Raw genomic sequence first — 13,374 nt, 5'->3', positions numbered from 1 at the left:
AAATGATATCTGTGCGCAAAGTTACTATAAATGATGTCTGTGCCACAATATCTGTGATTTGACACATTTTTCACTCTTGTACTTCTATTTGTTCAACAGACAATGAATCAGGTTCAGAACTGGGTTGACATGACAACATGTTTCAACAACTGTAATTTATTAAATCTAGATTTACCAAGACTACATGTACAATATGTGACAGATATTTTAAATGACAAAATGGAAAATTGGTTACAAAAAGTGTGAACTAAACAAAATATGTAGGCCTAATACATGATACATTGTGCATGCATCATTTCATTTTCATTTTCACCTGTGTAAATTTCCAACCAATATTGTTACAATCATACCCTGCTTTAATCATAGACAGTAGAGATATATTATGCTTTAATTATGTCTGATTAGTCAATGGTCTTTGTTATGATTATTTATAGAATTTAGGGCTTGTGATTTTAGCATACATAGAGCTTGAGGAAATGTCAACTGGCAAAATCAACTGATGGTGGCAGGAGCATGCCTTCCACCACAGATCCTGGAAAATTTCTTTCCAGGATCTGTGCTTCCACACAGGCTCAAAGTCAAAAGTAATTGACTACAAATTGAGAAGTGCATGTAATAAGCATCAATCGACTAACCAACTTTGTGTTTTGTTTTAAATCTTTTCCATTCCCTAAAACCAAAAAAATTGATACAGAAACAATTTGGTACCAAATTTTTTATCAGTTACATTTCAACTCATCAATCCCTCAATGATGCTTGATTTGGGGTTTCGAATGCTTAATTTTTTTGGATCTCAAATGTTTGTTTTGCGGTTCTGAACATCAACTTTAGAGATGCCTCAGATGCTTGATTTGGGGTTGGCTGCAACATCCTCCATTCAGGATGCTTGATTTGGGGTTGTGAACATCCCCCTTTCAAGATGCTTGATTTGGGATTGGCGGAACATCCTCTATTCAGGATGCTTGCTTTGGGGTTCCAAACATTCCACTTATGGATGCTTGATTTGCGGATCCTTGACATGGGGTTTGAATGTCCCCCTTTATTGACATTGAAGTTGGAACCCAAAAACAAATCTTTCCATAATTGATTATGGATGCTACATGTGCATCTTCGTAAACCTAATTTTGGGCCTGAGCAATTTCAACCTGACAATCACTGGTTCTCCTAAAGTCATTCTGGAAGCAGGTCCATTAGATCATCTTTGCAATTCACAATCCCCGAAATCTTTGAAGTCTCCTTCTGATAGGGTTAACCCACTCGGTTAACCCTCACGCAATGGGCATGAGTCTAGTGTCTGACTGTCTGCATGTACATGTAGCAGCATTATCATAAGACACAGCAGCGCTGAGTCAATTATAATATAATAAAGCAATAAAACACATAACAGTGTCATAATTATTTACCCTATGAGTATGGTGATTAGTAGTACTACTCACAATACCTAATTAATTCCTGCATCATCAGTACCATATGCCATCTATTATCCTTGTAAAAAGAAACATACATTTGTAACAAAATACATGATTGCAGCAGTTTTAATAAAATTATGAAACAATATTGGCAACCCCTCCCCTAGTAAGCACCCCCTATGCAATATATGTAGGGGCCTAATTGTTCAGTACCCTTGTGCAGCAGTTACCACCGATTCCTATCACCATCATCACTTGTACTGGTTACTACATGTAATACTATAATGTCAGCATTGACCTTGGAATCATCAATGAATGACTACACCTGAATCACTTTCAAGATTTAGTTTCAAAATGAATAATGCTACCAAATTCACAGCTCAAATGTGATATATTCCATAAATCATAAAAATCATTACAATTACATTACATCAAAAAATATACAAACAAGATACATGGAGGAAAAGGCTGATAGACCAAAAAGGCCTGAAAGTTAGCCTTTCCCTAAAATCAAATGAAATTAGCAAAAAGCAAAAAAAAAAAAAAAACTTTACCAAACATAACCAAAAGACAAGACCAGGGACGGGGATGTGCTCACGGAAAAGATTAATTAATTGAGAAATAAGTATACATGTATTTATATTAGGAAATAAGTTTATTTATGCTCTCAATACTCCTGATGTCCTACATTGTATATTAGATGTTTTACCGATAAATACGCTGTTTGTGTGGGCCGCCATATTAAATTTGAACCAGGCAGCAAACCGGAAGCGAGTTCTATTTCACCATTTTTTCTCTGATTTAAAAGTTTTTGGTTATATTTGCCTGTAATAAATGCCCCCCCCCCTTTTTTGGAATTTAATGCAATGCCCCTGGGGCGTTAATTCACAGATTGGTTAATGAGATTGCCTTTTAAAAGCTACAGTAATTTTCATGTTGGCTGAAACTGAGCACCTAATTTTCATATTAATTAACTAATTGATTACTACACTATCTGGGTGATTTAATTAGATTCCAAGAAAGAATAAATGCAAAACAAAATTGCCAGATGTCGTCACTAATTAGATGTGCAAATTAGGTATTTACGTTAGCATACATGAACATGTTCTAATTTTAATGTAAATTTGATTTGATTGACTCCCTAATTGATTTGCTTTGTTTCTCATTTCACTTTACATCCAGGATCTATGATTTACTCTCTACACATGATTCGCTGTCCAGATCACCAATGATGATGCAAAATTGCAAATTGATGTGTTGGTCAAACAGCAATTTAGTTGTAACGATGTCTGTCTATAAACTGACCGATCTATTTCTCATTGATCTATTCTTGCGTTGGTTCTCATAATAGCCCGGGGAGAAATCAGCCACGCTATGTGACCACCACTTGACAACTTATTGATTTAATACATGAGCACTCACCTAGCAATGTTTATGTTATTATTTCTGCAGTCAAATTTAATATAAATTTCCTATATAATATGCTTTAAGCCAAGTTTATAATAACAAAGCTGCACCTTCTAAGTGACATGCATCTCCCAAGCAAGCGGGGCGAAACCCAAATTGGGTGCATGTACAGTATATAACAGTAGTTGTACTTGTTATAGTATGCAGTGGTATTAATCGCAGTGACGGCCACAGTTTGCCACAGTTTTTAATTGAGGCACAGCATAATTATAGCTACATACCACATAACTGTATATCTCAGCCTAAATATGCTAGATGACTAGCTAAATTCGTACACAAAGATTCTTAATGTACTCGGTCTTTGATCTATTAAACCAGAGAAATTGCACCCAGGGATGTGTGTCTAGACCATAACCGATTACAAAATATGATCACATAAACATCTGACACGTGTATCATGACCTACATATCCTACATTGTAGCAGCTCCCCCCCTTTACTCTCCCCAGGCTCATTTCATACTTCGTACATGTACATGAATACTATTAGTTACCCTGTTTGTTCCCGAAATACGGGAAAATATATCTACTTTTTGGTGCCGTATTCCATGAAGCCGAAGGATGAATGGAATATTGCTCCAGACCATAGATACCATATTGTTTGTAATGAATGCCCCTGGGTATTGCATTTTTCCAAAAGGGGGCATTTATTTGAAGGTGAATTGTCAGCAGACTTGTAGTATTGGACCCGCCATGAGTACAGGTACGGGTATGGTCCCTAGCCATGAGTACGGGTACGGGTCCGAAGTAAAAATAGGGCATGAATACGGGTACGGGTCCGAAGCCATGGGTATGACTATGAGTACAGGTACGGAAATTGGGACTCGAGTATGGGTACGAGTATGGGTACCGGGTACATGTACTACTGACCAGTCTGGGTTATTCCTTCATGTAATTTTACACGAAATTAGGGTTAGGGTTAAGGTTAGGGTTAGTTTAGGGTTAGGATTAGGGTTAGGATTAGGGTTAGGATTATGATTAGGATTAGGGTTAGGGTTAGGATTAGGGTTAGAGTTAGATTAGATTACACGAAATAATTACATGAAGGATCGACCCAAGTCTGATTGTTAGTGAAAACAACTTTAAAATCTGGTTAAATTTCCTGATGGAGTGCTCCTGTAGAAAGGAGGGATTTACGGCTATACTAATTATAGTATCATGGCGACACCCATGGAAAATATCATTTTTATGGTAAATACATCAACATTACACCCATAAGTGCATCATCAAGCAAGAATCTGGTGAAATTCTACCATAATTAGGCAATGGAAGTGTGAGTCATAATAGGTTTTGTCCATATAATTTAGCAATCATCACTGACAAGACTGACATGACTGATGCCAGTTTTAAACTTGTTCGTAAACTTTGCTGAAGGAATTTAGTTTGATAATTTTGAAAAAAGGGTTTCTTCTTTGCTTTTTATCAGTGCAGTCATGCCACACATAAAATATGGCTGCGAGTCTTAGGATATCAGCACAAGTTATATTACGCATAAATGCATGCCTGTTAGGACTATCTATAGATGCAGGTAATACAAGAAATATTACCAGCCTGTATTATTAATGAGTACCGTACACAGGTAATACAGTAAATATCAAAGTGGTTTGACCAATGCGATTACAGGCTACAGCTGCTAGAATTCTCAACTAAAGGATAGAAACATATAATCTATAACCTATGATTACAACTGATAGATCGATCAAGTGCCTAAAAAATCAACAATTTCCAATAGTGAGTGAACAGACAGGGTGGGGTGCAGTGGGGCTACATTTACCTGGTAATTTTTAAAATGGTCATCATGACATCACACATCCTGGAAAGAATCTGTGATGACATTTAATAGCTGCACTGGCTCAGCAAGGTACCAAAACGCGACTATGTGGCAACGCCCACAAAAAATTAACTTTTTCCACTTTCTTCACCACTGCCTCCTCACGCAACTATTTATGTAGGAATTGTTGTTAAATTTAAATTCTCAAAAATGTGTAGGTTTTTATAAATGAGCACTAATCATGATAAGGCTGCTGAAAGTTGTGACTGTTTCCCAATATAGGGGCTGAATGAGAAATACCCCACTTTGGGTCTACAAGGGGGAAACTTGAGAAAAATTATCCTGCTAAAATTTATATAAAAATTGATTGACAACAGAATTTCACACTTTCAGTACTTTCTTTGATATGAAAAATTATTTCCTGGAAAAAGTCCTCTTTCCCTGAATCCAGGATATTTCCTGGAAAAAGAATCCAGGATATTTCCTGGACAAAATATAATTTTACATCTCTTCACATGCTATGGTTTAATGCACTTTCCTGGTATATGCTGCTTGAGTTTGCATTTGGGAATTCCCCCTAAGGCTAAATCCCATCCTCATAACTACCCCAGTCACCCTGGTAACCTGCGTAAGGTGAAGGTCAAGGATCTTCATAGACTGACCTTCTGCTACAATAAAACACCAGCAGAGAAAGCATATTATCACAGACCTGTATTATCAGCACTGGAGCTGGTAGACCATACATGTACAACATGGTAGAATGAGCATGTACATGTACGTTCACCAAAAACCAACATTTATGTAAATGTACAGAATGAGATTTCAAGCATGGAAAATGTATACCGGTAGGCCTACTACATGTAGTATTTTTGAAAGTCATTTACAAGTGTATTTCATTAAGTTGTGAAGGGCAAGCAAGTGCATGAGTCCATCTATTGAAACTGCAAGTGACATTTTCATAACCTTAGGTTAATATAGTCATTTCAAGAACAAAAAATAATGTGTGCCTCTGTTTTGGTTACATATTTTCATATTTTAACAATTGATGACTGTGCAGTGAGGCAGTGAGCATAGCCTACATGTACAACTACAATGTATGTCTAGGCAGGCCCATTGTCTCATATCCCTGGTTCTACAATGTATGTTTCAATACAGCACTTGGCGTTGATTTCTTTTTTGACATTGGGGGGATGGGCATGGGGTTGGAAAATATTTCTTGAAGTATAGTGAATCCAGCACCTTTTGGTGTCAAAATATAAAGTTCATTGTACAAACACGCGTGAAGCACTCGAAAAAAATTGCCATTTTGAGGCTATACATGTAGGCCTACTGGTGAAATATGGTGCAAAAGTGAAATAAATTTGTGCGAAGCATGCAAAAACTTGGCACTTTTGGGGCCGGGGCTAAAATGGCTAAATATTGGTAGGGGGTGATTGTATGGACCATCTCCCCCTGACAGAATATTGGGGAGGGGGGGGGTTATACTCCCCCATCCCCCTGGGATCTACGCCTGGATGTAATATAAAATTGGCACAGGCGTACATGATAAGTATGCAATTGCAAACCTGAGAAAAAATGGGATTGGGGAGGTACATGTACCGGTATGGAAGTTGTCATCAGTAAAGTTGAACAAACAAGCGGTCTACATGTGGGCTATTTCATTATAAATGACAACATTGAGTCCCAAAAGGGGTCAAAATTCAAACTCATTTATTTCATGCAAATTCATTATCATTTCAAAGTTCAGATGGTGTGTCAATAATTCTCAAAATATTAGAGCGTCAAACCCTCAGGAACCATTAAAAAATTAAATTGAATTTTTGCTGTGTAAAACATAGCTGCCGTCTGGAGGGACATTTTTTAAACAATTTAATACACAACTTTGAAAGAGTATATGTAACCAACATTGGGTTCATACTTATTCAGTATTTAGTCTGTAATAATTGTTGTATGTTCCTTTACACTTCAGTGTCTTAAATATGCCAGTTTCAATATAAAACAATTAGTAAATTGATACTAATCCAGATAAATGGTGCAAAATTACTACATATTTTAAGGATAAACTTTATCTTCACATGAAAAATTCATGAAATAGTCATTTTGTCCTGCCCAATAGCTACACTGATGCATAAGTGAGTATTCTGCGTCAATCTGTTGTACTAGTCATGGAAAACCTAAAATAAAATACCCCTCCTGTGTCATTTGTTCTGGATAGGACACATTTTTAACACATAATAAAGCATACTTTAACTTTAGAAATAGCTGCATCAATATTATTGCATCAATATTATTGCATAAAAGATCCCCAGCATTTAAAATCCACTACAAACAGGGTTAATATTCTGGTTAAATTAGGAATATTGCAATTTTTAGCTAACCGAAGTTCAATGCAGAATAATATCATATGTGTTCTCAACAACTGGACAATAATTTGAACACTAAAGTGTTTTGTAAGCATAATTTGCAATAAAATGCAAAAATTTCTTGTGGGTTTGGCTCTTTGAAATTTTTATTTTTTAGTTTGTTTACCAATTCATGGAAATGACATAATTGTGCTGGAGAGGACATTTGTTAAATTGCAAACAGAATCGTGGATACAGGCTTGCAAAAATGCAACAAATACCAAATCATGTGCCACCTTGGTAGAAGGAAGACCACTCTTCCTCTACAAATTTCACATTCTATGATATAATCCTTCTTATTTCAACAATTAGTAATTAACTTCAGTTCTGGAGAGGCCAAATTTTAACGCGGAACTGTGGTATCAAGAACAAGTGGTCTACTGTATGTAAAATAAATGAATTCCTCAATCAGTGCCCTGTCCCATCAATTGGTAATATAACACAGATTATACAGGTAGGGTAAGGGTTTATATTTCCTCTTTAATGTTAACAAAAATGGAGGCATGAATTGGAGAGGACACTCATTTTTTTATTTAACATAAAATGCCAATTTTGCAAGAATCTCTGAATTTTAACATTTTGCACCAATTTTCACCATTCAACTTGCATGATGTTCCACACATATCATATTTTCATTGCAACAAGCACATTGCCATAGAATGTACCTAATTTTTCAAAGAATTAATTCAGAATACATGGGCAAAATGAAATGGGACTCCAAAATTGGGTTAAAATGTACCTTTTGGCAATTTTTTTATACAAAAATAGACAGAATTCTGTAAAAATGCTCATGTAGCTTGTAGTTTGTGGCATACTTAGAATTAAGTTAATAACACTGCATTATCACCCTAATTATATCAACCAGATATGATAAAAGCCATTTTTGTGAACGTGTCATTTATAATGAAATAGCCCATGTATGGGCGACAATTCCCAGGCGAAATCTACGCCTGGATGTAATATAAAATTGGCACAGGCGTACATGATAAGTATGCAATTGCAAACCTGAGAAAAAATGGGATTGGGGAGGTACATGTACCGGTATGGAAGTTGTCATCAGTAAAGTTGAACAAACAAGCGGTCTACATGTATGGGCGACAATTCCCAGGCGAAATGATGGGCCTCTAACTAAATGACAAGACATTATGGGTTGAACAAATTAATTATGGGGTCTTTGGGTGACAGGAATCTTGAAAATAGGGACATACATCACCTCCACAATGGAAGCAACTCCCTCCTTCCAGACTGTGTCCATACAGATCACCCAGGTAAACAAACAAAAAGTCTCAAGAACTTACCGAGGGGGGTGAAGTTAAATTTGGACTGCTAAGGAAATGCAATTGGCTCTTACTGCACTTTTTTACAAATTTTACATGTAGGCAATTGTTTTTCACAGATTTGGAGAGACCCTTGCCGTAGAGCCAAAGTGCTGCAATCATTTGTGGTCGACTTAAAAAAAAAAACGGTACCAATTTTGCATCCAAAAGGGACTAATTAACTTGATTTCACTAAAGAATCTGTAGGCTATAGAAATGTGTACAACACCAATGCATTTTTAGATCTGTTATACATGTAGATTATGAAGTAGCCTAAATAAGTTATAAATCTTTTGGATACAAATGGTAATTGTTTGGTTAATTCAAAAATCAACCATGAAAGAATTCAGAACATGGCTTTACGTCCAGGGACTGTTCAAATCCGAAAAAAGAAATCGCAAAATAAATTTAATGTATAGGCCCTATAATATACTTAGCATGCCTACTGAAAGCATAATATAAGAAAGTTCCGGCTCCTATAAGGCCCAAGTGTTCTAATTATTTCCCTCATCAATACATCATAATGAGCCATAACCATAACATGATGGATGGAGTGATGAGCTAACTGCAGTTGTGTGGGAGCACAGGAGTCGATGAATGAGTCAGCCTTACAAAAATGAATGGAATCTTCATGTGCATGATGGAGTGGGTGACTTAGCCTCATTAACCAAAAATAAACAATATTAACAGACTTCCCTCTATTCCTAATGAGCTATGTGTAACCTAAGTTGATGGTTCAAGCTAAGTCACTCAAGTGGGCTACCACTACAAAATCATGGATGAATGATGAGAATACATGCAAAACTGATGAAAAGTTGCTAACCCTAGTATGGTACTAAACAAACTTGTAGCAAGTGACCATTCACAACCCAAGCAAAAGTAAATTAGTTGATAAGAATTGTGCTACTGCACTTCCTTTGAATGTCCTAACAACTTCCTGTATTTAAAGCTGAATTGTTGACTTGTTGATGACATCCTGCACTGTGTCTTTGGTTGCAGTCAGATTTCACAAATCTAGCAAAACTCTAATGAGTTCTTTGAAACAAAACTAAAACTTTCACTCATTGACAGTTTCTCCTACATGTAGTATCACCGGGAGTATTACAATTGATAGGCATCACCAGAATGACACATGCCCCCACTAAATTTAAATCCTTCCACTGCCACTCAGGGGTAGCGCTAGGCTGCATTTTGGGGTCCCGGACCCACCAAAATAGAGTTTGGACCCCCTGTTTTCATATTTTCTGTGAGTTCAGGGGTCCCTGCAGACCCCCAGTTTTTCAATCTAGCGCTAACGCAGACATACTATTTATGCTACATTTGTGCAACTCGGACTCACCAAACTCTACTTCGGACCCTCTACTTTTTAATTTTCTGCAAGTTCGGGGGTCCCTGCGGACTCTGGAATGTTTTGTTCTAGCGCTACCCCTGCTGCCACTGTGCTAGTAATAGCTTGACCATTTATATGCACAGCCAGGTTTTAAAAAACCATCAATTTTAGCGGGTTCGTCGTTGGACAAGTTAGGAAATCTATCAATAACTTGAGCTTCTTCACTGTTCAGCAACCTTGGGGCAGTCTTCAGTGAACAGCTCTTTTCAGAACCATCAGTAGGCAAGGGTGGCCTACTAACATGTCTCATACTTTGTCCTGAAGAAATCAGAGCTACTCCTCTAAAAGCTTGTGACAGTTCTAAACTTGTCCAATGGTGAACATGTTAAAACAACTTTTGTTATTATAATGAAAACATAAATTAATAAACTCCCACAACTTTAGAATAAGTTACACCACCCTCAAGCTGTGTTTTATTCCAAAATGATGAAGCCCTACTACATTTGTAGTATAGTATAGGGCCTTTTGGCTGTGGTGATCCAAAATCATGCTATATCATAAAAACCTGGCTATATCCAGAGAACGGCTAAACCCAGTGACTGCTAACTCCCCCTCGGGTGGAGCGGTTAAGGCCCATGAAAGTCAATTCCGAGTTTATCATCCCTTTTTTTTCCCAGGTTGGTGAGGTGACTTTTTCATTTTCATTATTTCATCAGATTTCATTATTGACCTAAAGTGCGTGTTGATTTAAAGCCACACTCATACATGTTATTTATAAACATGTTTTTATATGGGTAGGGACTAGAAAAGTAAGAAAAGAGCCTGGTTTTGTTTACAAGTTATAAATTTATATGTTTTACAAACAAAAATATATGTTTCCAATTGCTAAAACTGGTGAAAACACTGATACTTTGAAAATAATGAATTATTTTGGCATTTTTGAAAATTTGACGCGGGTGTTTTTGGTGTCCAAAAAGTGACGCGGGCGGGGGACGATAAACTCGGAATCGACTTTCACGCGCCTAATGGGTTTTAATGGTTCTCGGATATAGTGTGTTTAAAATTAAAGGCCAAGATGATGCACCATTCTCGAAGAAGGTCGTATGACTGTAGTTCTAGTATGACTGTGACTTGGATTCTAAAATTGGGTGAAGGATGACTTTTGGACCTAGAGTATGGGGACATCGAGTGAGAACATGACGGTGACCTTTTAAAAAGTGGGCCTTTGCATGTTTGGCTGAGCATGGTGAGAGCCAAAACAGTCCCATATAAGCCTCAGACATTGAATTTCTAATAAATTTATGGCTTTGTAAAACAGAACTAGTGAAAATTAAATGCTCGAAATAAAAATAATGGTCTTGACAGATCAATAATGGAAAACATTACAGGTCTTTTAGGTGACAGAGCATAAGGGTCTTCAGTACCTTGTACCTTGTAAAATCCAAAATGGAAGTGCCCCCCCCCCCCCACATTTAAATGTATAAAGTATTTCAATTAGGCCGTTTAAAATTAATATTTTGGTTCTCGTCTTCTCCCTCCTCAATTTCTGGGATTTGTCAGATTTTTTTTTTTTTTTTTTAGATTTTTAAATTTTTTTAGACTTTGGAATGATTTATGAAATCTTCATACATATAAATAAGTTTATTAGAGAACAAGCATCACTTCCAAGTCTTTTTGTGGTACTCTAGGGGGTTTATCCCTCAGAATCTCACATTTGAAAAAAAAAAAAAAAAAAAAGGGCCTCATCGTTTCCTCGAGCACTGTTGGAGAAGACCGAAAACTACTGACAATGCTAATTTTACATTGGAAAAAAAACAAAAAAAAAAAAACACCTCCCTCCCTCATCAATTCATGAAAATCCTCTGGACGAGAACCAAAACATTAATTTTATACGGCCTTAGTAGGTTTTTAGCGGGTTCGCCGTCGACAAGTTTAGAACTGTCAAGCTTTCGTCAGGAGTAGCTCTGACTTCTTCAGGACAAAGTACCTAAGAATGAGACATGTAGACCGCCCCTTGTCTACTGATGACTCTGAAAAGAGCCGTTTGCTGAAGACTGCCCCTTGTCAACAGAAACTAGCAGATCTCGCCTATCTGCTGATTTTGTAAGTTTTGGTGGCTCTGAAAAGAGCCGTTTAATGAAGACTGTCCCTTGTCTACAGAGAACTAGCAGATCTCGCCTATCTGCTAATATAAAGGTTTTGGTGGCTTTGAAAAGAGCCGTTTGCTGAAGACTGCCCCTTGTCTACAGAAACAAGCAGATCTCGCCTATCTGCTGAATTTGTAAGTTTTGGTGGCTCTGAAAAGAGCCGTTTGCTGAAGACTGCCCCTTGTCAACAGAAACAAAAGCCTATCCCACAATTTTATACAGTATTTATCCACAGATATTTTGGAGTGCAATCTGTCACATAATTTGATATAGAAAATAAAATGATCCGGATAACATGATGAAGTTGACTATAAAAGGATATCAAAAAGAGCATGCACAAAATCAGAATTGTGAACACAAAAACACCAGTTGCTTAATTTATACCTGGTTTTCTTCCACTGCCACTCTGCACTGTTCCTTCAGTGCCTGAATTCTGCTTCCTTCCTCTTTCCTCAGAGCTCTTTCTTTCTTCAGCTCTGGACTCCAGAATGTCTTGATGCTATTCATGCTAGAGCTCAACTTGGTTTCTCTAGCATCTAGCTCTTGCTTCAAAGCAGCATTTTCTCGCTGCAGTTCACGAAGCTGTGAATGCACATCCAACAGGACAGTGTCTCTAGCCTGCCTCAGATCATCTGAGTGTGGCAGCTGTGAAGATGCCATGGCTGAATTGTGAATATGATCCGTATGGTATTGATCAGTAACCAATGGAGACACAGGTAGAGTCAATCCTTCTCTTCCAGAACTGGATGCTCCTGATCCTAAACTACTGGAATGACTGTGCGTTGGAGAACCTCTTGGCGACAAAGAATGGTTTGATTTTCCACTTCCACTTGAAATTGGCGATGCTGATCGTCCTCCCATACCATCCCCGATATATATTGGTCCAGCATTGTATACGGCATTTAGCGATTGAATTGTTTCCATGGGCAAATTAGAACTGACATCACCGGGGACTGGCCTGGCCGTTCTACGAGTGCGTGAGGGTGATCGTGGACCTGATCCCGTAGTAGACGAACTGTGACTTGAACTAGCCTCTCCTGATCAGAATGCTGTGGAGAATAACGTGGACTGTACATCCTTGTTTACCCTCGTGTGACTAATTTCCATCACACAAGCACCCGTTCATTCTTTAAATTCTTCGGGTGCTTACACGCTGGGTAGACAATTGAAACAAGGCTAGTGTTTACAGCAAAGGTCCGTTGAACAGGCTTACACACCGGGTAATCCCAATTCAAGGTTTATAGCAATAGTAGCAAGGGCAGTCAACCTGCACATCAATGCATCCAATATGGCCGCCCAATTATGCAAATCGATGATAAAACTGATACCTGAAACTATAAACAGTTCTACGTTTAAAAACTTTAATGAGTTCACTTCTCAGCAATGTGTACCACAAAGAACTAATTCTACAAACCGCGAACTCCGCAGTGATTGTTTTGTTTGTAATTTTGGCATTTCTCTGTTTGTCACTCCGTTGATATTGAAAGAGGTGATCCCCAATTTCAGATACAACCAATACTTTATAGGGGTGTGT

At 37.6% G+C, this 13,374-nt stretch overlaps 1 protein-coding gene across 4 annotated transcripts in view; it reads right to left on the bottom strand.

Moving 5' to 3' along the window:
- The window catches only part of LOC140149185 (ERC protein 2-like), a 134,782-nt gene extending 121,458 nt beyond the window's left edge, over nucleotides 1–13,324 (bottom strand). For all 4 annotated transcript variants that reach the window (XM_072171391.1, XM_072171390.1, XM_072171392.1 and 1 more), the window contains exon 1: nucleotides 12,225–13,324. In XM_072171391.1, coding sequence (XP_072027492.1) covers nucleotides 12,225–12,764 — 540 coding nt within the window. In that variant the 5' untranslated portion in view covers nucleotides 12,765–13,324. The remainder of the gene's footprint in view (nucleotides 1–12,224) is intronic.
- Nucleotides 13,325–13,374: the final 50 nt, after the last annotated feature.

This window comes from Amphiura filiformis, chromosome 3, assembly GCF_039555335.1.
Source record: "Amphiura filiformis chromosome 3, Afil_fr2py, whole genome shotgun sequence".
Lineage (NCBI taxonomy): Eukaryota > Metazoa > Echinodermata > Ophiuroidea > Amphilepidida > Amphiuridae > Amphiura > Amphiura filiformis.
The sequence above is the reverse complement of the archived record's forward strand: the minus strand, read 5'-3'. Positions and strand labels throughout refer to the sequence as shown.